Source organism: Artemia franciscana, chromosome 12 (assembly GCF_032884065.1).
Source record: "Artemia franciscana chromosome 12, ASM3288406v1, whole genome shotgun sequence".
In the NCBI taxonomy this organism is placed as follows: Eukaryota; Metazoa; Arthropoda; class Branchiopoda; order Anostraca; family Artemiidae; genus Artemia; species Artemia franciscana.
In genome coordinates, this window is record NC_088874.1 from 23,194,367 (window position 1) to 23,220,256 (window position 25,890).

The 25,890-nt window shown below is 36.1% G+C and overlaps 2 protein-coding genes across 13 annotated transcripts in view; both read left to right on the top strand.

Moving 5' to 3' along the window:
* Positions 1-25,890, top strand: part of LOC136033883 (uncharacterized) — a 611,411-nt gene that overhangs the window by 119,795 nt on the left and 465,726 nt on the right. The gene's annotated exons all lie outside the window — the stretch shown is intronic.
* LOC136034157 (zinc finger MYM-type protein 1-like) lies at positions 11,627-19,292 on the top strand. Its single transcript, XM_065715340.1, has 3 exons — positions 11,627-12,198; positions 13,924-16,053; positions 19,122-19,292. Exons 1-3 carry the CDS (start codon positions 12,091-12,093, stop codon positions 19,290-19,292), a joined length of 2,409 nt encoding a protein of 802 aa, XP_065571412.1. The 5' UTR covers positions 11,627-12,090.

Below are 25,890 nucleotides of genomic sequence, written 5' to 3' on the forward strand. Positions count from 1 at the left end.
ATTTTTTTAACCTTTCGGGGGATTTCCTATGAAGACCTACTTTTTTGGTAGGTAGTACCTGGAGCCCAAAACCAATTTCACTAGTAATACTTTTTTGGTTGGTCTATCTTGGATTGGGGGGGGGGAATTCTTTTGTAAATCATAACTAAGAAAAAATTGTAATAAGCACAATTAGAAAAAATTTCGAACATAAAATTCACACCAAGAAAGCTATTTATTCAGTACATTCAAAAATACAATTCATATGGTTTTCATTCAGTTTGATTAAGAGCAAAATGTTGAGCATTGTTATCACGCTATAGTTTTATTTTTACTTTTATTTTACCTTTATTATCCTGAGAAAAATATATAAGAAGATCACAATTAAAAAGAAGAGTTTAATCGGACGTTTTAATAATTACAATATAAAAATCGCATTTGCAGCGTTCATAAAGTGACGTTTGTTTTCTGTGTAATTTTGACTTGTATTGCGCAGTCATATGAAGTCTGGTCGATCCCCTTCGACAATCGTGCATCCGGTAAAGCCCTTTTTTGTTAACTGGGAGAATTTGTTCTTCATTTTCTTCATTCGACCATCCAATATAGAAAAGAATTGTTTCAATTATAATTACAGAAAGGGTAGGTTAGCATAGATTGTGTATCATAGATTCAATCTGAAGTCAGTTTATATTCATTTATTAATACAAAAAGTGGTGATCCCAACGCTTGCTTTAAAAAATCAAGGGATAATACAGAATATAAACACTGACTATTAAAAAACGACTTATTTACAGAACATGGTTCTCACTTGTATATCTTGAATGCAAGGCTTCATCTATGAACAGAAAGGCGCCGGTAGGAAATTTTCCACGGAGGGGGGGAGACACTAAAATATCAGTGGTGGTTGGGTGACAGGATTTCAGGAATATTTTTATGTAGGATTAAGATTATCTTAAAAAATCTGAGGAAAACTCTCAAATGAAAAGTGCAATTAAATTGAATGCATAATGAAACAAAATACAGTAAATTTTAAACGACAAGGATTCCTGGTAAAGGGATAAATTTTTTAATGAATAATATATTTAATTATTATACATTTAATTTTAAAAGAAAATTGAACTCAAACAGCAATTACAGAAAGATTTATTGCTTCCGTAGATTATAATAGATGTAGACTTGTCTTTATGTAATTTTCTACGCCTTAGAATTGTTGACAGAATGAGTAGAGATGCTCAAGAATCATCCTGCCTGCATAGATGCCCCGTTTTGGTTTTATAACCGCCATGTAAAATGTACCTCTTTCATAACAGGATAATTCTCCCCCTCGAACTTAAATCCCTTATATATTCAGACATTAAAAAATAGGATAGCGGAAGAAAAACAAAATTTAAATTTACTATCCACCTGTCGAATTAACCCTCTATCTTTATTATGGTCCTATTCAAAAAAAAAATCGTCACAAGAGAATTTTATCAAATAGTTAGTGATTAGAAAACTGGAAAGTGACTAGAACCAATATTCACCAAAACTAAAAATAGAATTCTTATGACAGTTACTATGCCGGCAGTATTGGCTTTTATGTTGAGTAAATAAAAAAAACAAGTTTTTTTAAATGCAAGTAAGGAGCGACATTAAAACTTAAAACGAACAGAAATTAATTCTTATTTGAAAGGATTTTTCCCCTCATCAACACCCTGCTCTTTACGCTAAAGTTTGAATTTTCGTCAAAAGTCTACTTTAAAAAAGAAACTGTAGCGTAAAGAGCGAGGCATAATTTTTCGACTATGCTGAACAAAATGGCCATCTCAAAATTTTGATCCAGTTACTTTGGGGGAAAATGAGCGTGGGAGGGAACCTAGGTGCCCTCCAATTTTGTTGTTCACTTAAAAATGGCATTAGAACTTTCAATGTCCTTTAGAATGAGCCCTCTCGCGACATTACAAGACCACATGTAGAATTAACTTGCATATCGCAGAAGAGTGGCGATTTTTGCCATTTTGCTTTGCGAAACAGAGAATTTGGCTCGACTAGGGCCAAAATACTGTCTCGCCAATATGGGGCAGCCATTCGGTTTAAAACTACTTAAGACCAATTATACATGACCACCCTGTTAAAAACGGGTGTGGAATGTGAGACAGGCCCGGTGAAACTCCCCATGAAATTACCACGGGCAACAACCTGCACTAAAAAAAGCTTATGAAGCTAAGAATTAAGCAAGTTTTTTACATTACCTTTCCTTGTTTCCAGCAGACATTATTTAAAAGTTTAGGAAAACACACTTTTGAACTACTGACTGACTACCTCACTGCTGATCTACTGACTGACTAAATTGACAATGTACATCTTTGAATCTATTTTAAATTTTTATCCCTAGGGATGCAAATTTCGGGTGCAAATAAATCAATTTACCTCTTAATAGAATTTCCTTACTAATTACTCTTTTAAATATACAATTTCATGAAAATAATATATCAATTCCGTTTTGTGTCATTTCTGTTTTAATTAGGTAAACTGGATTGTCAAATAATTGTACTGAAATTAGACGAAAGATAGGAAGAGAATGTACTGAACATAATAAGGGATATCGGAAAGAGAAGAAATCATCGCTGCCACTTCTAAGGGTCGTATCTAATATGGTTACACTTCTGATGTATTTTCTTAAATCATTTGTTGAGCTGTTCTGAAAGGGAGAATTAGCAGCACAATTGAGCATTAGCGAGGCAACTTAGATCGGGTGAAGTCAATATAAATGGCTCTGCTAATACATCCTTTAGAACATTCTCACCTTTCTTCTGTGAAGGGGTATCTATGTAAAATTATTTTTGCTACTCCTGGTGAAACACTAAACAAACTGGTTTACTGGTATTTTCAAGTAGCATCATCCTCCAGTACCTTGTATCTTATATTTGTTGTTATTTTTTTGAGTGGCATACCCTCGCAAGTGACGCTTTTTGGTATACTACCGGTGGTAAAAATCTAGTTAATTGACTTCTTGCTATCTCAGAAAGGGTTTAGGTTATGAAAATGAAACTTTCAGGGATGAATCTACAAACTAAAGAATGTCCCGAGAAGGGATTTTAAAGCAACTACCTCCACTCCTTCTCCCTCTAGAGGGCCCTGACCTTTGATGACCTTTAAAAATATGTGTGTTATATAAGTGAAACCTTGCAAAATAGATCTTCTGCTTAATTGAAGTACAACAAAATTAGTTTCAGCTTCATAACTTTTGCTTAATTCCATTTTGTAAGGTTTTAAAGATATGCAAATACATTTCCTAAATTTCGAAAAAAACATTGATATAGCTCAAAATTCTACTTAAATAACAGGAATTGCATTTTCAGAACTAAAGGCAGAGAAAAAGCATCTAGTCTCTGAAAATTAAGGTAAAATGTTGTTTTGTCAAAATTTCAATAGGTATAGACCTGTCATGTAGGCAAATTTCAGGGCCTTCTAGAGGGAGAAGGAGTGGAGGTAGGTACTTTGTAGGTACAATTGCAGGTGGAGTAAGGGTTATAATACAGAAGTAATTTAATTATTGATAATTTATTTTCAAAAAGCAAAAACAAAATTAACCGGTAGGGTGAAATTCAAATTGATTGACTTCTTTCTATCTCAGAATGGGGTTAGGTTAGAAAAATGAAACTTTCAACAGGGATCAACAGGCTAAAGTATGTCCCGGGAAGGTATTTTGAAGTACCTACCTCTACTCCTTCTCCCTCTAGAGGACCCTTACCTTTGATGACCTTCAAAAATATGTGTGTCATAAAAGTGAAACCTTACAAAATAGATCTTCTGCTTAATTGAAGTACAACAAAACTGTTTTCAGCTTCTTAGCTTTGCTCAATTCCATTTTATAACGTTCAAAAAACATTGATATGGCTCAAAATTCTACTCAAATAACAGGAATTGCATTTTTAGAACTGAAGGCAGAGAAAAAGCCACTAGTAACTGAAAATTAAGGTAAAATATTGTTTTGTCAAAATTTCAATAGGTATAGACCTGTCATGTGGGCAAATTTCAGGTCCCTCTAGAGGGAGAAGGAGTAGAGGTGGGTACTTAAAAATACCTTCCCGAGACATACTTTAGCCTGTAGACCCATCCCTGAAAGTTTCATTTTCCTAAACTAAACCCTTTCCGAGATAGCAAGAAGTCAACTAACTAGAATTTTACCCTTGATTCTAAGCAACGCGGAAAAATTAAAAGGGAAAGAGTTCGGTGTTTATAAGTCTATTTTTATTAGTGATGATGTCTCACCGCATGTACGGGTATTACGTAAGGAATTATTGGAAAATGTCATTCTTTTGTTGTTTGTTATATTCTTTTTGCTTCTTGTTTAGTTCTTTTTTTTTTGTTCTTTTTTGTTTTGTTGTGGAGATGAGGCCATATCACTTTATTGTAAAACTGTATGAATATGGTTGATGGCGATCGTGGCACCCTGGGCAACAGCCGTCTTAAAAATTTGGAAGCTTCATTTATGGATTTTGGTAGTATGTTTACGGAGCAGCTCCACCGGAATTATGATATTGGGATTGCTGGTCAATATGTTTCTTGTAATTCAAAGTACCTATTTAAAGATGGTTTGAGGTCCGGGTATAGTGGTGATGATTCTGAAGATCTCAGAATTTTCCATCTTAACTGCCAGGGTTTGAATTCATCTTTTAACTTTTTAAGTTAAAAGATATGTGAAATTTCCATTTTTCAGGTTATTGGTCTCACAGAAACATGGCTAAATGAGCATACCTCTGCCCTCTTGGATATTCCAGGGTATTCGTTTTATCATAGGAATCGTCTATTTGACAACATGGAGGAATTGGAGCTTATATACGGAGCGATATCGAGGTTTTAGTAAGAAGTGATCTAGTGCTGTATCACAAGATGTTATTTGTGCCACTTATCCTTCATCTCAGGCTTAAGCCATAAGATGTTTATGTTGTTGTACTATATAGACCACCATCTGGGTCTATACGGGCCTTTATTGATATTTTGGAGGAACAGTTGGATAAACTACCTACTGATTCGCACCCTTTCTTCATGCTTAGGGATTTTAATATTGACCGTAATGATATGAATTCGAATACTCCTATGGACTTCCTACAGCTTTGCATGTCATATAGTTTATTTCCCACTATTAATATTTGTACGCGTGTTACCACTTTAGCGGCAAAACTACTTGATAAATTTTTTTCTAATTCAAAACTTTAAGATCCATTATTGTTACTGATGTTTCTAACCATTTTGGGATTTCGACAAATTTTAAAGTTTGTTTCCGGAGGCAGCAAGGCCCTAGACTGAAAATGAGTATGTTACCTGTCCTTAACCAGGGTAACCTAGAAAGGTTTAAACAAGAGATTTCTAATGTTGATTGGAATAATGTAGTTGAAAATCTAGATGATATAAATATAAGTTTTCAGAGATTTTATGATACATTGATCTCTATTTCGAGTAAAACTTGTATAATAAATTGGACAAGGTCAAGGAAAAAGATACCCAAAAAGCTTTGGTTGTCACCTAGTCTTCTGCGGTGCATAAATAAGAAAGACCAGTTATATAGGGATTCAATAAGGAATGAAAATGATCCAGTTTGTACTAGAATTTAAAAAAATTATAGAAATGCTCTTAATAAACTTTTGAGAAACGTGAAGAATAAATATTTTGAGTGTAAATTTAAAGATGCTTGTGGTAACCGAGCTAAACATGGAAAATTATTAAGTGTTATATCTTCAGCAGATCCGGTTCTCCCTAATGAAGTTACTACAAGTGATGGGTTAAAATCGAATGAGCCTGATGTAATATGTAATGCCCTTTCGGAACATTTTGCAACTGTTGGGCTCGATTTTCTCGTACTACAGTAGCTTCTGATAAAGGTCCTCCGCTTGGGACTTTTATGGGTACTTCTGTCGATGCATCAATGTATCTAAGACCTGTCAATCATGAAATTCGTAAGATTATCTTTGAGATGAGAAGTTCCTCGGCTGGGAGTGATTCTATTAACCTTTTTGTTTTAAAAACCGCGTTTCCAAGCATTTCACATGTATTTACGTCCCTTGTTTATGCTTGTTTTAAGCAAGGAAAGTTCCCCAATTGTCTTAAAATCGCAAGAATAACTCCTGTGTTTAAGGGTGGTAACAAGAATGAATTGGGAAATTATAGACCAATTTCATTATTACCTGTTGTTTCACGAGTTTTAGAAAAATGTATTAATATTAGATTTTATGAGCATTTGGAGCGGCATAAACTTCTACATCCAAATCCGTTTGGTTTCAGGAAGGGTAGAACAACAGAAAGGGCGATTTCATTTATTACTACTATAATTAATGATGCTCTTGATAGAAATCTTAGGGTAGCTGGTATATTTTTGGACTTAATTAAGGCGTTTGACACTGTTGATAATCGAATATTATTAAAAAATGTGAATTTTATGGATTAAGGGGTGCTACATTGGGTTTGCTTTGCAGTTATCTTCAAAATAGACAGCAGTATGTCAATTTACAAGGATTTTTGTGTAGTAAAAATTTTGTTAATTGGGGGTTCCCCAAGGATCCGTACTGGGTCCGACTCTGTTTTTAATTTTTGATTAATGATCTGCCGCATGCTGTGAAAGCTCTGCCCCCAATTGACGACTTTGTTGACAACGGTCCGAGTAAGACCCAGGTCACTATGCCCTTATTTGCTGATGATACAACCTTGGTGTGTGTTGCCCCAACAGAACAACTGCTCATGTCAACGATAAAAGCAGCAATGAGCAGGATATGTATATGGCTTAAAATAGACCACCTTGACCTGAATATAGAAAAGCCAAATGTTGTTATTTTTTCTCGATCTCCGAATTTTTACCCTTGGTTTGCGGAAATTATTTCGGAGCGGGGAATTATTAAACGAACAAGGTTCACCAAATACCTCGGAATCAATGTTGATGAAACCCTATCATTTAAAGATCATGTGAAGTCAGTTTCGAAAATATTATCACGTAACTTAGGAATCATGCGCAAATTACAACATATTTCCCCCACAAGTGTTCTACGATTGTTGTACTTTCCTCTGATTACCCTTACATTTTGTATTGCTCGTCGATATGGCTTGATACTTTCCCTTCAATAGTTCGTCCAATCCGTGTGATCCAGAATAATGCTATCCGAGTTTTTTGTGGTGTTGGGAACCAGGAATCTTTGAGGTTTATAGAGATTTAAATATAATGCCTGCAACTGGATTATGTGATTTTTATACGTTGATTTTTATATATAAGTATTACAGTGAGAGCCTTCCTGATTGTTGTAGAGGATTATTTTGTGAGAGGTCGGATGTTCACCACCAAATTACTCGGATACGAGGTAATACTGAGGTTCCTCGATTAGTTTTAAGTAGGTCTTCTTTTCACTTATTTACAGAGCTTCAAAACTTTGGAATAAACTGAGTATAGATATCAAGGAAATAGGCAGCTTTGGCCAGTTTAAGTCTGATTTACGTGTGGAGTTGCTCGGTAGGTATACTTTTGAAACAGATTAACTAAAAAAAAATTTCTATGGGTAATTCATTTGTAATATTTGTGTATTTTTTTGTTTGTTATTTTTGTTGTCTTGGGGTCAGGCAAGGTAATGTATTGTTTATGTTTTTTTATTGTAGTTGATTTTGGTATATGGTCTCATTCTTCATATTTTCTCATTCTCCATATTCTCTCTTTATTTTCCTTGAATTTCGCATTAGCTTCGTTTATGTTGTGCTATTGATTAAGAGGTGTTTATTTTCTAATAAAATTGTTCTACTACTACTGATGTTTCTTCCTTGGAGTCTTAATAATTCTTTATTTATTCAAGCATAAATAAATGGAACCATTTAAAATGTTTTTGGTTTCAGTAAAGTGCAAATCATTTTCTATTCTTGAGAGGGGATGGGGGGTTGCTAGTCCTAATCTTGCTAATTACACCCCCCCCCCCTTTAAAAAAAAATCTCCGCGAAAAATGTCCGTATATTTCCCAGTAGCAGATACTATCTGAAAGTAATTAACAAATTAGAAAACTTAAGAAGGCACTTAAACTCCTCCAATGGGGTTCTCTGATTGTTTTGTAGTTAGGGAGGGAGGGAGATACCTCAAAGTAAGCATTTTGATGCTTACTTCGAAAACCAACAAATCATTTGACCTTCTTGACTATATAGAACAGTTTATTTTGTGAAGGGAAAAATCAGAAATTCTACCAAACTACCCTTCAATGAAGAAGGGGTTCATAATAATCGACTGCAAGCACCGGTGGATCTAGGGAGCCAGGGGGAGGGGCCTGGAGAATTTCTTATGGCCACCCTCTTTCCCTATAAGTTTTTTAATTTGGTCAATTATTGGTAAGACGTGACATATCTCATGCTGTCAGGAGAAAGAGTACTCCCAACAAACACTTAACATGGGGCGCAACACAAGGCAAAACAATTTTTCCAAGATCTTTCCGACAAAAACGACCCTGATTTGGTACAACCGAACCATAGCTAGAACATAAACTTTCCACTATTTGAGAAAATATTGGCTCTCTTGTCTAACGTAACGTACAAAAAAACCGTGCTCCCAAATACATAAATGAATCAACGCAAGAAATAGTCTAAGTTCCGGTAGAAACGGAAACTGGGTAACAACAGTTAAACGCCCAAAATTAACATTCCAAACTATTAATTCGCAGATCAATCTTAGAAAAACCATGCAAGAGCCTATCAAGATTCGATTGAAGAGCTTCGTGCGTTTTACTAATCAGCAATACACCGTCAGAGTACGCGAGATACGTTATCTCCACACCGTTAAGAAATGAAGTGGGCAAAAGGCCATCCAGAACATCAGCAATAGCTGACTTAAATATGCTGGGCGATAGAAAGCTCCCTTGGCGGACTCCACTTCTTATTTGAATCGGAGCACGCAGCTTCGAATCCCATTTAGCAAAAACAATAGAATTACAGTACCAGTGAAGTAGTGTCCCAAACACACTTTTATTAACACCCGCTCTAATCAAAGAAGCAATTGTTTGATGATGATTCACATGATCAAAAGCCTTCAAAATATCAACTGTACAAAGGAACGCTGATGGATTGGGCCTCAGCAAGCATCAGACAAAATCCAACGGGCATGTTAACAAACAAGTCCCTTCGAGAAACCGATTTGATTTGCACCGCAATCTTCAACAGTGTTAATGGGCAATATCACAGCACAAACTTTATTTGACCTACAAGAAAATATGCCTAACACTGCGTACCTTAATAATTCATAGAATATTACATACCTTAACACTTTGCTCACACTTGAAGCAATTGTGATTGGCCTATATGAAGCACAATAATCTGCAGATTTACTTCTCTTTAGCACAAACGTTATATGGCCAACTAGAAAACCATCTGGCACGATTACATTGCACAAAATCATTCGAAAAATCAACTGGAGGTGAAAGTGTCCGTATAATATTCTTCCCATGCACTAAGTGAGAGAGTGGAAGGGGGTTGGCCATATGAACTCTCTTTAGCTTTTTTAAAACTAAAATTGTCAGAATTGGCAATGATCAGATTTTACTCTAGTGTGAACCTAAAGTTATTTTTTTCGATGGATGGCAAAACAGATCAGGTATCTAAAGATATAAAGATATACAAACGTAAGGAAGACTTTTTCTGAAATATCGTGCACTCAATCAGGTGTTTCCGTATACTTTTACGTTTGATAATCTCCAACCCCCCTACCAAAAAAAGATATTTCTACTTGTGGCCATTATAAGATGAGCCACCAAAACTCCCCCTACGAGAAACATGAAGGATCCTGATAGGTTAATAGGTAAATAGGTTAATAGGTTCTCATAAATATTATATTCAAATTTATTGCTATCAATTAAGGACTTTAACCAACTAAATTCACATATATTAAAGTCAGTTATGCAGTACTTAATTAGAGGAAAAATAAGCCTTTCAGATTGACATTAATATTAAAATATGGAAGTCAATCTGCTATAAAAAGAAACCAATCATGCAAATTTGTCATTCATAACCGTCCCTTACAATAGGTTATACCTAATTGAGAACTGATTTAGCGTCATTTAGATTTCGGACATGGAAAAATGGTAAGTCAGCCTACAGGCTACTAATTTTACTTACCTTTTTCCCGTATTTGTCTTTATATAGCTTATTGCATTATTATAGTTGAATATTTCGCTTTCTTTTGAACCAGTTTTTAAAATCAAGGCGAGCGGGGCAACTTTGTCCCACCTCTCTATTCACAAGACCTGCACAAATATTTTGCTTAAACGTTGCTACTACCTTGCCTTGCTCCTACCAATTCTTGACAGAAAGATGGTAGCTCCATAATATATACAAAAATTTTCGGTCCGTTTTCAATTAGACATCGTTTTCATTTGAAGAAAATAAAATACCTTTACGTTTAGCTTCTGTCCTTCAGGGCTCTGCCCCTTCTCAAGTGAGGCTGTCAGCTCCCTCCTGAACACACTAAAGTGTAGCTTTTGCATACTGTTTATCAAAATAAAATCTCCCTTAAAAAGGGGTACTTCCCCTATATTTTTGACCCCTTCCACCGTGTGTAAGTAAGCATATGCATTTTTCAAGACAACTTCTTAAAAAGCTAGAAAATTTTGAGCCCAAGGAGTCGCTTTTGACGCTTCGGGCAGTCCCTTTCCACAAAAATGATCCAATGACCCCCTCCCCCTCCATAAGTTGTGCACAATTATGCAATAAATTATAAAACGTTGGGACGGACTGTACCAACTATTCTTTTTGTATGGACTGTATAATAAAAACTCATAAATCTTTAGGGAGGAAAAGAATGCTACGCAGCCGTGTAGCCCTTGAAACGGGTAGATCACTTCAATAGCTTTCTTATAGTTCTAAACCAGTTGATAATATTCGAATCTTTACTGATAGCCTTTCGGTCCAAGTTGGCCATAACTGTTGTTCTGCTCCAGAAAATAGCAGAAATCAGTACTTTAGCGTGACACAATCTCCTTCGTTACTTAGAAATGGCTCTGCAACGTTAAATGTCTGTTCAAATGAATACCCTCCCAATGTTCTACGGCTGAATGAAACATAAATATGGATAAGTTAATCTTTAGTAAAATACTATGACGATAAATATACATATCGAAGATGCCTGACTCGTAGGCCACGAAAAGAGTTGTAAACGAAGGCCAACAATCAGAATTAAACTTAAAGATTTAATTATTGACTTAAATATGTCCTAGCTGAATAAATTGTATGGTACTTACATGTTATAGTGACCACATATTGTTCTTGATCTGAAATAAAGCTGATTTTTTGTGTCAATTGGAAGATAATCACTTTAGCCTGAGCGAGTTTAACGGTATCTATGCAAGTATATTAAAATTTAATGTTTAATGCATAGAGGCGGTTAGGTAGTTAATTTAATGAGTTCTGAGGGGGCCTGCTTTCCATAGTTCTCTGTTGTAGCTTGCATTTTTTTTTGTTTTGCTTAAATATTATAATTTCACCCTATTTAGGTATCTTTCATTTTGACTAGCCTAACTTCATTTCTTTGGTACGGTCGCTATAACACGTAAGTATCAATTATACATATATACCTGAACATGGGCTTGGGAACATAGGAATTTTGTAAAATTTCACTATCAAAGCAGTGGCGCCATTTGGGGGGGGCAGGGGGGGGCCATGGCCCCCCCCTGATTTCTGGAGGGGCCCAATTTCAACCACGTAATTCTTTGTTTATTCGTCCTTGTTCTACTTTTTTCTCTTTTTTTTTTACCGTATTTCTACTGTGAATTATTACTAAATAGCAAATTCAAGATACTCGACGATTATTGCATTTCAAGAAAGTATCCTGTTTTTGCCGTTCTCTCTAATTAATTTATGGTCACCCTTTTGGCAGGGGTTTGTAAAGTAAAGTCCTTCCTGGGCTCGGGTGCTTCTGTGACATTGAAGTCTCTCCAGTGATTAATGAATCCCGTCAGTCGGCACATTTATGTGTAGGCTAACATCTGGAAATTTCTGGAAAAACAATCTGGAAATTGGGTATCCAGACCAGGGTTTGTATTTAGTTTCTCGTTACCCTTCATCAAATAAAGAACCGTGAAACAGTGTTAAGTTGTGTTCAAGTTCAAATCGGATTATTGAAACATGAGTTCATCCGGTGCGAGTGGTGCAAAAAAAAGGAAAATAAAAGCCCAAAGGAAAGAAGAAGAAATAAAGATGCAACGACGATTGGCTTCGTTTTTCAAACCGACTGTAAGTAAATCTACCACATTTTAAATTTTGTCCTATTGCGTCAGGAAGTACCGATCTCGCGGAATTGCCAGAAATCCGGATCCACCCCAAGTCCCCCACAGTGCCCCCATAGAGGAGGGGGTCTTCCCCCTCCTCTACACCATTCTCTTCATGCTAAAGTTTTTCAGCATTTGTAAAAAAGTTACTTACTGTTTTAATAAAACGCCCTTTGTGTTTGAGGAGTCATTTTTAAAGAATTGGGACAAAATTTAAACTTTAGGATAAAGAGCGCAGTGTTGAGGAGGAGGCAACCCCCCTCGTATATGTAATAATTCTTGTTATTTTTAAGTTTTAATAATGCTCCTTAATTTCAGTTGAAAAACTGTTTTTCTATTTAATTTCTGATCATTTTTTAAATAAAGCCAGGAAGTCTGGCTTCACCTCCACGGAGAAATCCCCCTTGGAAACATCCTCTGAACAATACAATCCTGGTTAAAATTTACTGGGACAATTACCCTTAACACTTCCAAGCGTGAAATTGAGCCAGTAAATAGAAAGCAAGATATATAAAGAAATTTTGTATAGGAATTTTGTACTAAAAAAAAAAATTAGCGTAAAGAGCGAGGTATTGACGAAAGGGTGAACCTTCTCATATGTAATAATTTCTTTTCGTTTTAAGTTTCAATCCTGCTCCTTACTTTGAGTTGAAGAAACTTTTTTTTCATTTAATTTCTTATTCTTTTTTTAATAGTGCTTGGAAATCCAGTGCCCCCTTGATCGAAAATTCAGCTCCCCTATGAAAAGTTTCTCCATGGAAAGATCCTCCTACATAACCTCCTCTGCTCGAGCTGCCCCCCCACCAGAAAAAAACTGAAAATGTTTGTATACTTCGCAATTACCTATACTATTTATAAAAAAAACTATTTATAAAAAAGGGCAAAGTCCACAAATTGAACACCTTCCCCCAGAGACTTTGGACAATTAAGGCATCTTTAAAGACATATTTATTAAATTTTTAAATATATTAAACAAAATGGCTGTTTCAAAATTTTGATCAGGTGACTTAGGGTAAAAAGAGGGTGGGATGGGGCCTAGTTGCTCTCCAAATTTTTTTTCATTTGAAAAAGGGCACTAGAACTTTTAATTTACCTTTGAATGAGCCCTCTTGCGATATTCTAGGACAACTGGGTCAATACGATCACCCCTGGAAAAAAAATAACACGCGTCCTTGATCTTTCTTCTGGCAAGAAAATCCAAAATTCGTCATTTTAGCAGATAGGAGCTTGAAACTCCTGCAGTAAAGTTCAGTGATGCGCTGAATTAAATGGTGATATTTTTGTTAAGGTTATATTACTTTCAGGGGGGGGGGTGTTTTCCCCTTTTTTCGGACATAAGACAAATTTTCTCAGGCTCGTAACTTTTGATGGGTAAAACTAAATTTGATACAACTTATATATTTGAAATTAGCGTACAAATCTGATTCTTTTGATGCATCTATAGGTATCAAAATTCCGGGTTTTAGAGTTTCGGTTACTATTGAGCCGTGTCGCTTTTTTACTTGAAGTTCGTTACCACGAACTAATTGATTATAGCTTCGTAGTTGAATTGATTATGTTTTTTGTTGTTGCTTGCTCTAAATTTTGTGTTGTTTTCTATGTTAATTATGTACAATTCACGTCCTGGTAAAAGAAGTAACTGGGACATCACTTTTAATTTGTTTTTAATTAAAACTTGATTACTCTGTAGGATAGTGATGCTGGGACGTCAAGGGACAACCCATCGGCAACCGAGGTTTTACCGAGAAACGAGCAGACCCTGGACGTGAGACTCATTTCTGAGGAGACAAACCTGCGCGAACCACAAACGGAGGAAATGGCTTCCAGAACGATCAGCACCGATTTGTCCGTGAACCCGTATGATAACCCCTGCCAACCAGTTTTGACTGACTATCCCGCCACTACCATCGGGAATCGCAAACGAAAATTTAACAGCTCCTATTTCTTGAAATACCCATGGCTCGAATATTCGAAAGAACAGGACTCGGTGTTCTGTTTCAATTGCCGACATTTCAGTGGATCCTCGCTAAGATCAGGCGAAAGGTATGGAGCTAGAGCATTCATTGATATAGGATTTAGAAAGTGGAAAGACATTTCTGAACTGATACGGCAGCACGAAAACAGCGACCGACACAAAGCATGTACCATTTCTTTGACTCAGTTTAAAGCTATTGAGACGGAGGCGGCCGAATCTGTTGCGTCATGCCTCTCCAAAGAACGCGAAAAAGAAATACTAGAGAATAGACAGTACGTAAAAGCTCTACTAAAAACTACAGCATTACTTGGACGACAAGGTCTTGCGTTTCGTGGCCATGATGAAGGGGAGTCTAGTGCCAATCAAGGGAATTTCGTAGAGACAGTACATCTTTTAACAGAAATCAACCCTGACTTGATGAAAAACTCTCGTAAGGCCTATGGCCATTACATGTCACACGAGTACCAAAACGACTACATTGAGGTCATAGGAAATGAAATCAAAAGTTCTATCGCGAAAGAAGTCAGAGAAGCAAAATATTTTGCCGTTCTTGTTGACGAGACAAAAGACCTCTCGAAAAAGGAACAACTCGCGATCTTAGTGCGCTATGTTCATGACCTGAAAATCAAAGAAAGGGCCATAGGTTGCTACCACATGCGCAAGGTTGACGCTGAGAGTTTGGCCGACTTCATTTACAACGAAATAAAGGGTATCGGCCTTGACTGGTCAAAGTGTGTTGGACAGTGCTATGACGGGGCCAGTGTAATGAGCGGACACTTTTCAGGAGTACAGGCCCGTCTCCGGGAAAAAGCACCACAAGCGGTGTACACACACTGTCATTCCCATAGACTTAACCTTGTCATTGGCGATTGTATGCAGAAAATACAAAGAATTTCATCAGTATTTTCAGTTTTGCAAACAGTTTACAGTTTCGTCTCCAACAGCAACACTCGATACCAGTTGTTCGTCGAAGCCCAGAAAACTGCCAATGTGCCTGTGCTAACGCTTGAAAGGACAGTAGTGACACGTTGGTCTTACTGGTATAGATCAGTGGCTAAGATCCTGGTTAGATATGACTGCATACTCGCAGTTCTGTCAGTAGTTCAAGAATCTTCTGACAGGGAGGCAGCGGCAGAAGCTACGGGCCTTAAGAACCAGCTAGAGTCGTTTCCCTTCATATTCAGTTTGCATGTCATTCACGAAGTTCTTGCAGTGATAAACCCTCTTTCTGAACAACTACAGGCAGCAGATCTGGTCATCTCAGAAGCTTGCACTTTGATCAGTGCAACAAAGAACGAACTGAGGAAAATGCGTGATGACGAGTATTTTCGTGTCCTATACGGCAAGTCTAAAGAGATGGCCATTAATGTCGGAGCTGATCTGTCGGAAACAAGTGCTCTCTCTTCAGCCATACCTGTTAAATCAAAACGAGTTCAGAAGATATCCGGAAGACTAAGAGACTATTTGACGACAACAACAATTGGAAAGCACAACATTGACTCCGAAAGCACAACAACGGAAGACAAAATGCGGAGAGAGTTCTACGAGGTTTTGGACAGAGTGTTAAATGAGTTTGAAGAGCGTTTTTCTGTCCAACTGCCAGTGCTAGAAGCCACACGTTGCCTTAACCCCAAATCCACAGATTTTATGGACTCAGATTTACTTTTTGTGATCGCGACATACTTCGATCAGGCGGGAATCGATACTATGCAGCTGAAGTGTCAAGCTTTAATAGCTCGTGCATTTGTGTCGCAGCTTCCACAGAAACCGGCAAATGCTTTAGATGTCTTCGAACAACTCGGAGGATTGAAAGAAGCTTATTCTGAGCTTCTTAAGGTCGTCAGGGTAGTCCTCACACTCCCGCTCACAACGTGCTCAAATGAACGTTTTTTCTCTGTGTTGACCTTTGTGAAGGACTACCTCCGGACAACGATGGAAAACGAGCGACTTTCGCATTTGCTGCTTATATTCTCTGAGAAAGCTGCAGTGAAGGAGCTCAATTTTGAGAAGCTTGTCGACGACTTCGCAAAAATGAAGCAAAGGAGATATCCATTGCTGAAGTAACTGTACGTAAGTTTCTGATTTATACAGTAAATGTTCTATTTTGGTACTGTTTTTGGTCCCTAAATAAGCTGCAAAATATGAACCCCAAAGGTAGTACGGTACCTAAAGGCATGTTCGAAAATTTTAAAATTTTTAAGGCTGGATGGGGGCCCAAAATCGATTTTTGGCCCCCCCCTAAGGTTTTCTGAAATGGCGCCACTGTATCAAAGGTTTGTTTGTTCAGTAGCAGTAACAGACAATTGCAATAGTAAAGATATATTTCTGTAGTAAAGGAGCAAAATAGACTATGATGATTGGAAAAATAATAGAGCTCTTTCGCTGATCCCTTTATTTTAATACAGAATTTTTGTATGCACAAGGTAAGATGATTCATAAGATGTTTCTTTTTAGCGCAAGAGGTTCAGCATCGTCGATCGATGAACAACAAAGTCATTTCCACAGCCACAAGTGTAAAGGACAGCAACCCCGGCCGTACATTGCAGCATACACCAAACCCGATACAAAACGACGAATATTTCAGATCCTTTATGAATGTTTTAATTGCGAATCATCTGTTGTTGTTACAGCTAATTTGAGATAAAATTTGACTACCATTTTCTATTAATTTGGTTTAGTTGCGGGGAACATAGTAACTCAGTTTTAAGGGCTAGACAAACTTACCGTTTGAAAGGTGAGCACGAGCGAATGACAGCCTGGCTTTTCAATAGAGAACAGTACCGCATTTTGGCAAACAATTCTGAATGTATTACCTGTGGGTATCCAATAAATGGGGCGGATGCAGGATTTTTATTCGATGAGGGGGGAGGGCGTACAAAAAATGCATAAAATATCATTAACCTGTAATTTCAAAAGCGCGCTTTAGCTTTGTAGAGGAGAAGAAATACTGCTTTGGAAGTTTTTTGTTCTTCTTTTTGTCAAAATCTTTTATAATTACTTTTCGGATCATAAACTGTAACTCGAAAACGTTAAGATACAAAAATTCGACACTTTTTGGATTGGGGATGGTGAAAAAAGCAGAAAAACTGTTCTTCCAGAGTGCGTAAGATTTTCATCAATTCTCATAGTTCCTGACAGGGGGAGTCAAAAATCAACCCACTGAGGGATTAAAAGGGTTAGGACTATATTTTTATTATAATGAAATTTTACAGAAAAGACTGTGGAAGCTTAGTCAAACTTGGTTTAGAGATTGGAGTAACTTGACTGACACAGAGAGACTTATTGCAATAGGTAATCTTTTTCAATTCCTTAAAAACGTAATTTTAGTTATACTTGTAACATTATTATATACGATTGTCTCTTCCACTGCTGCCGTCGCTATGTAATAAAAATATAATCATGAATTTACAGAGCTGTTGTTGCTGTTGTGGAGGAGAAAAACTGACGAGTTGTCTGATGATGGTGCCTGAGCGTAATCTAGCGGCTACAGCTGCAATGAAAAGCAAAAATAGTTTTTGTATGACCCTAGAGAAAGCATTACAATTTTACCCTTTGTTGGTCACCCCACCTCTGTGGGTTTGATCCCACAGTTCTATCAGTGGCGCCAATTCATTAAACTGTATATGGGGGAAGATTTTTTTTATTGGATGCAAAATACTACTGCTACTACTAATAACTCACCACAGCACCAAGCCGACTTAGGCCAACACAGCTACGCACGCTCCTCCTCCAACCCAATTTATTCAAGGCCTACCTCTTTGCACCTTCCCAGGAAGTTCCCATTGAGGAAAAATATATTTTTCTAAATCTAAGGGAATCGAATGGAAAATTTTCCTAAATCTTATTTTCGATTGAAATACCCTTGAAAGTTTTTTTTTTTATTCGATGGATGCCTCAAAACTGTAAAGCCTAGAAATACGTGAATAAGATTGTAAAATTCAGCATATTATCGAGCTTTGATTGTAAAACACTATTCAAATGCTTGTCTCGCCAGATTACCTTCCGTACACATTCAGAGTAATATTTGGCCAGGCAAGTGCCTTGGTATAAAAAGCTACGAACACAAGCTTGCCACTGTAGGAGAGGGCGGTAAGATCTGAAGATATAGGGAAATTACATGCAAAATATCGACATTTTTTTCAGCTTGAATGTTTACATTTCTTTCAGCTATATGAAATTTAAAGAAGTACAAAACGACAAAGAAAAAAAATAAATAGTGTTGTTAAAAGAGCAAATGCTATAAGAAATATTTCATAAACAGGGAAATTTATAAATGTAAATCCAAATACTTAAATATATGTCTGTAGTAGAATGGGTATAATACACGTTCAAATGATACACAGTTTTTCAAATGAAAGCAAAGAGTAACATCTAAACTTGAAACTATAATAATTGTTTCTGGGGGGCACCCCCCTTGTATCCATACAGATTTGAAGTATCTCCAACGAAAAGTTGGAAAAATTAGTTCTGCATATGTACTTCTGGAGGCTGTCAGCACCCCCACACCCTCCCTATAGTAGGTTTGAAAAAATCTGCCATGCTGTATAGCCGTTAGTAATGTGTTCTAGTAATACAAATTCCATATAACGACCAGTCATTTTTCATGGAATGTATATATATTTAGGGACAAAAATACATGTTAGTGGCGGTATGGACTTTAACAATTGGAGCCTACGAAAATAGTCGTTCAACAGTTCTAAAGTAACTAGAAATCTCAAAATTTCTGATTGGCATTATTCGGCTCTCGTCAGGCCAACTTTGTTGTGTTGCGGCACGAATCGACAGAAATCGGGAATTTGCTGTAGCACTGTCTTAAGGAGCACGGGAAAGGCGATGGGAGGTTACGGAATCCAATAGGAAAAAAAAACGTTTCTCGAGTTAGATTATCTTAATGATTTAAGCATCCATTGCAGTCGCAAGTGGTTGCAGCCACGTTCGCAAGTAGTTGCATTCAGTCACAATTAGTAGTTGTCGCAAGTAGCAGTGGTAGCCCAGAAAGTTTAAAGTTAGCACCCTTAGCCGTTCCAAAAATCTTGCAGATACGCCCTTTTGACAACCTAGATGCATATAGTCTTTTGACTTAGCTCAACATTCCCTGAAAATTCTCCTGGATACCCATAGCCTTTTCGGACGCGTCTAGGATCAAACACTGCCCCCTTTCAACAAATCCTATTTAAAAAATAGGCAAATTACGTAATCTATAGCCCTTGCCAAGAGAGCTGCAAGGGATCATGTCATCCTCGGATGTGTAATTATTTGATTTTTTTTTTTACTATTTTTAAGAAAATGACAATGTCAAAATTTGGTCTTTGCCGAACAAACTTTATTGGCTCTTGAAAAGGGCACTAGGACTTTGAATTTTCAATTAAAAGATCCCCTTTGCAGTTTATAGCCATGAAATTATATTATGACAAGGTAAACGCTAGCAGTTTTAATTCTGAGTACAGTTAAACACATTGGAACACAGGAGGGGGATACCATCCTCCCCCAGGTTTGGTTTACAGCACAGAAGTAATTTAATTAGTGATAATTTATTTTCAAAAGCAAAAATAAAGTCAACTGGTAATATACCAAAAAGTGACACTTGCGAGGATATACTACTCAAACAAAATAACAACAAACATAAAATACAAGGTTCTGGAAGATCATGCTACTCGAACAAACCAGAAAAATTGTTCGGGGCTTCAGCAGGAGCAGCGAAAATAATTTGACAGAGATGCCTCTTTACTGAAGAAAGGTGAGAACGTTCTAAAGGGTGTATAAGCAGAGCCATTTATGTCCACTTCACCTGATCTCAGTTGCCTTCCTAATCCTCAGTTGCGCTGTTAATTCTCCCATTTAGATCAGCTCAACAAATGGTTTAAAATTACATCAGAAGTGCAACCATATTAGATACGACCCTTAGAAGTGACAACGATGATTTCTTCTCTTTCTGATATCCCTTATTATGCTCAGTACATTCTCTTCCTATCTTTCATCTATTTTTCAGTACAATTGTTTGACAATCCAGTCTACCTAATTAAAACAGAGGTGACACAAAGACATAATTGAAACATTATTTTCATAAATTTGTATATTGAAAAGATTAATTAGTGAGGAATGTCTATTAAGAGGTAAATTGATTTATTCGCACCCGAAATTTGCATCCCTAGGGATTAAAATTTAAAATAAAGTTAAAGATGTTCATTTTCAATTTAGTCAGTCAGTAGATCAGCATTGAGGTAGTCAGTCAGTAGATCAGTAGTGTGTTTTCCTATACTTTTAAATAATGGCTTCTGGAAACAAGGAAAGGTAATGTAAAAAACTTTCTTAATTCTGAGCTTCTTTCACAAAACTTTTTTTTAAATGCAGGTTGTTGCCGCGGTACTTTCACAGGGATCTTTCCCGGTCCTGCCTCACATGCCATACCCGCTTTTAGTTCCAAAAAGCAGTGTTTTTTTTATTAAAAAGAAACAAATTCCTGTTATAACCAAATAAAACCCTTCTCAAACCTGATAGGAGGGACCTCTTATTAGGAGTTGAGAGACAATGGAATTAAAAAGATATTCTTTTGTATTGCATCTCCCCATTCCCTCACAGAAAAATCACTAATCGGTTCCCAGTACATCAATCTTATTAATATTATAGGCTGATATTAATGAAATCAACCTGAAATCATTAATATTACAAAGTGAAAAATGGCTTGGACCTCCATATATCCTCCTCCAATTGCTGATATGCTATAGCATATTTCCACTTGCAAAACTGTAAATACGTTCTAAATAATAGACTTTCATTTTGTATGGACTGTTTGTAAGTTTAGGGACTAATGAGCCATCATGACCTCTGAAACAGGGCGGCCATGTATAATTGGTCGTAAGTAGTTCTAAACTGAACGGCTGTCCCATATTGGCGAGATAGTATTTTGGCCCTGGTCGGGCCAAAATTTCCTTTTTGCAAAGCAAAATGGCAAAAATCGCCACCCTTCTGGGAGATGCAAATTTATTCTACATTGGTTGCCCCATTTTAAAAAAAGCTCGTGAAGTTTCATTGTCTAAGTTGAAAAAAAAATATTGTCAATATTTGTAAAACCTAAAATACATACAAAATTAATTTAAATAAAGGTTTTTTTTCTGGTGTAAGTAAAGAACAAAGTTCAAACTAAAATAGGGGAAAGAAATTGCTGCTTTTTTTATTGCTGCTTAGCTACAAAATTGTGAAATTTTGCATTTTTTGCCAGAAGACAGATCACAGATGCGTGTTTATTTGTTTGTTCTTTTTTTGTTTGTTTTCCAGGGTCCTTTTATTTTTTTTCCAGGGTTGATCGTATCGACCCAGTGGTCCTGTAATGTCGCGAGAGGGCTAGTTCTAACAGAAATTAAAAAGTAGAATTTTGACAAAAAGTCAAACTTTAGAGTAAAGAGCGGGCCGTTGAGGAGGAGACATTTCCTCTCAAATACGGAAAATTTTCTGTTCGTTTTAAGTTTGGACGTCGCTCCTTACTTGCAGTTAAGAAACTTGTTTTTAATTTTTTTTATTTAATCAACATAAAAGCCTATACTGCCGGTATAGCAATTGTCATGAGAATTTTATTTTTAGTTTTGGTGAATATTGGTCCAAGTCACTTTTTACTTCTAGTTTTTTAATCACAAACTATTTGATAAAATCTTCTTGTGATGAAATTTTTTTGAACCTGTCCATTTTATTTAGTTGAATAGGACCATAAAAAGATAGAGGGTTAATTCGACAGCTGGATAGTAAATTTAAATTTTGCTTTTGATTCGCTATTCTAGCTTTTAATGTCTGAATATATAAGGGATTTAAGTTCGAGGGGGAGAATTATCCTGTTATGAAAGAGGTACATTTTACATGGCCGTTATAAAACCAGAACGGGGCATCTATGCAGGCAGGATCATTTTTGATGATTCTTGAGCATCTCTACTCATTCTGTAAACTGTTCTAAGACGTAGAAAATTGTATAAAGATAAGTCTACATCTATTATAATCTACGGAAACAATAAATCTTTCTGTAATTATGGTTTGGGTTTCGATTTTCTTTTAAAATTCAATATATAACTATTAAATATATTATTGATTAAATAAATTGATCCCTTTACCAGGAGTCCTTTTCGTTTAAATTTACTGTATTTTGCTTCATTTTGCATACAATTTAATTGCTCTTTTCATTTAAGAGTTTTCCCTCAGAGTATTTAAAACAAACTTATTCCTACGAAAAAAACGTACGGTTGGGTCTCTGTCACTCAACCACCACTGATATTTTTGTGTCTCCCCCACCCTGGAAAATTTTCTACCAGCGTCTTTCTCCTCCTAGATGCATTGCATGCAAGATATACAAGTGAGAACCATGTTCTGTAAAAAAGTCGTTTTTATGGCACCTGGTATCTACCAATTGACATATAGCGATCCTAAATTATGTTGGTCTGTCTGTCCCGGTTTCGCTAGTTTAGGCATTTCCAGGAAAGCTAAGACAATAAAATTTGGCAGGCGTATCAGGAACCAGACCAGATTAGATTAGAAATTGTCGTTTTCCTGATTCAACCATCTGGGAGGTTAATTCTGAAAAAATAGAAAAAATCAGGTATTTTTAACCTACGAAGGAGGGATCAGATCTTAATGAAATTTCATACCGGATTCGGCGTAATTGGGGGGGGGGCGGAAATCTTGGAAAACGCTTAAAGCAGAGAGATCAGGATGAAACTTGATGGGAAGTCCAAGATACAAGATATATGACTGACAAATACATCCAAGATACGTGACTGACATATACTGAACCGGATCTGCTCTCTTTGGTATAGTTGGGGGGGGGGGGCAATTTGAAAAATCAGAAAAAAGAGGAATTTGTAACTTACGAACGGGTGATCAGATCTTAATGAAATATGATATTAAGAAGGATCTTGTGCTTTAGAGCTCTCATTTTCATTCCCGACCAGATCCGGAGACTTTGGGAGAGTTGGAGGGGGAAACCGGAATTGTTGGAAAACGTTAAAATTGAGGTATCTTTTTCTTACGAATGTGTGATTGGATCTTAATGAAACTTGATATATAGAAGGATCTTATGTCTCAGATACTCGGAAACAGAAATCTTGGAAACTGTAAATATTGGAAAACGCTTAGAGTGGAGAGATCGGGATGAAACTTGTTGGGAAGAATAAGCATAAGTTATAGATATGTGTTTGGCATAATTGGAACGGATCCGTTCTCTTTGGGGAGCTGGGGGTGTTAATTTGGAAAAATTAGAAAGATTGAGGTAATCTTAACTTAAGAACGGGTGACCAGATCTTAGTGAAATTTGATACTTTGAAGGAACTCATGTTTCAGAGCTCTTATTTCAAATCCTTACCAGCTCTGTTGACACTGGGGGGAGTTGGAGGGGGAAAACAGAAATCTTGGAAAACACTTTACCTCAAAAATGAGGTATTTATAACTTACGAGTGGGTGATCGGATCTTAATGAATTTTGATATTTAGAATGACCTCTTAGCTCAGAGCTCTTATTTTAAATCCCGACCGGCATTAAGCCTCTGATTTTCCTTTTAAATAAATATATTTATTTTAGAATTTTACTAGAACTCATACCATATGAGTTCTTGGCTCTTGTTTTAATAGTCAGTTTTTTTGTTCTGTAGTATCCTTTGAATTTTAAAGCAAGCTTTGGGGTCACCACTTTTTGTATTAATATATAAATAGACACTGACTGTAGATTGAATCATTTATGCATAATCTATGCTAACCTGCCCTATCTGTAACTATAATTGAAACAATTCTTTTTTATATTAGGTGGTCAAGTGAAGAAAATGAAGAACAGATTTCCCCAGTTAACGAAAAAGGGCTTTACCGGATGCACGATTGTCGAAAGGGATCGAAAAGACTTCATATGACTGCACAATACAAGTCAAAAATACACAGAAAACTTACATCACTTTATGAGTGCTGCAACTGCGATTTTTATATTGTATTTATTGAAACGTCCGATTAAACTCTTCTTTTTAATTGTAATCTTTTTATATATTTTTCTCAGGACAATAGAGGTAAAGTAAAAGTAAAAAAAAAACAACTTTAGCGTAATAACAATGCTCAACATTTTGCTTTGAACTGAACTGAAGAAAAAGCAATTTTAATTGAATTTTCGAAAATACTGAATAAATAATTTTTTGTTTGAAATTTCTTTCTAATTGTGGTAACTACAATTTTTCTTGATTATGATTTACAAAAAAAATTGGAGCTTGAGAAAAAAATGGATAAAATATAAAACAAGCTTTGTCAGGGATCCATCTGATTAGGTACTAGACATATTGTCCCAGCCCTATGCAAGATAGACCAGCCAAAGGAGTATTAAAAATAAAAAAAATGAAGAAAAGAAGGAGTTTGGGAATATTCCACGTACATTCTGAAATACAGCCAGAATGTCCTATAGTATATATGTTTACATTTTTATCTATTTTAACTATTTTTTTCTTTTTTTAGGGGGTGGAATTATTTAACTAGGCAAGATAAAGGTTGAAGAAAATAATAGGAAAATGTAAAATTAAAATAATTGTTGAAGAGTTGTCACATTATGGAAGTCCACAGACTTAGTTTGAGAGGTAGCAGAAATAACTCTTCGTGAGCTTTGTCTGGTACCAATCAAAGGTGTCACTAGTTAAATGTTTGTGGGGGGGTAGTTGTTATACCGACAGGCTGATCATTCTTGTCGATTGATCTGAGTGATACTGCAATCAGAACTAATTAAAAACATGCACATTGTTAAATTTATACCACGATATTGATATTAGAATTACTCATAAGAGAACAAATAAACCCACATTTGTGATCTTTCTTCTGGAAAGAATGCAAAACTTTACATTTTTGCAAATAAGAGCTTGAAGCCTTCCACAGTAGGCTTCTCCATTATGCTTAGCAATATTAATTAAAAAAAAAAACAATTTTTCTCAGGGAATTTAAGAGTGAAAATAGAACATGTAACAAACAAAATTTGTTACTTCACGGTCTGTCTAATATACATGAAGAAAACAAGTACAAATAAACCAAATGAGGATGCTTTCCTATGTTTGTAGGATTGTAGAAAACTAACGCTTTACTGAAAACACAAAACAATACAGGGTTTGATATATTAAAAGTAAACTATCTGTGGACACTTTAGAGTTTGAAAATAAAGCATTTAAGGGACATTTAAGATCATTTTGTAAACAAGTCCAAACTGAAGACATCTTGATAGTATTAGGACTGTAGATTAGCTTTAAAATTTGACTTCTAACTGGACATTTTCCATTGTATATAAGGAAATAACTGGACTTTCAGAGTTCATATTATGATTTACCTTTCTTCATTTCGTGTAATACTAAAGCAGGTTTATTTTTACAATTGAAAATTGAACATTGCTCACTAGTGATGTTACAGTTGGTGAGACCAGCTATAATATGTTTTTAAGATAATCTTAATTTTACACTGAAAGTAAGTGATATTACAGCTGGTGTAAAACTATAAAAAGCGTTATAGATTGGTTTGTTGCTGTAACAGTATCGTACTCAATTTTGACTCCTTATAGTGTTGCGAGAGCAACATTTTGGTTTTGTCGTATTTTTTTTTCCCCTAGCACCCAGATTTCAGCTTATTCCTATAAAGTGGTAAGGGTCTAACTTCTGCGGTTTTTGCACAAAAGTGTGGACCTTAGGCCGGATTGATG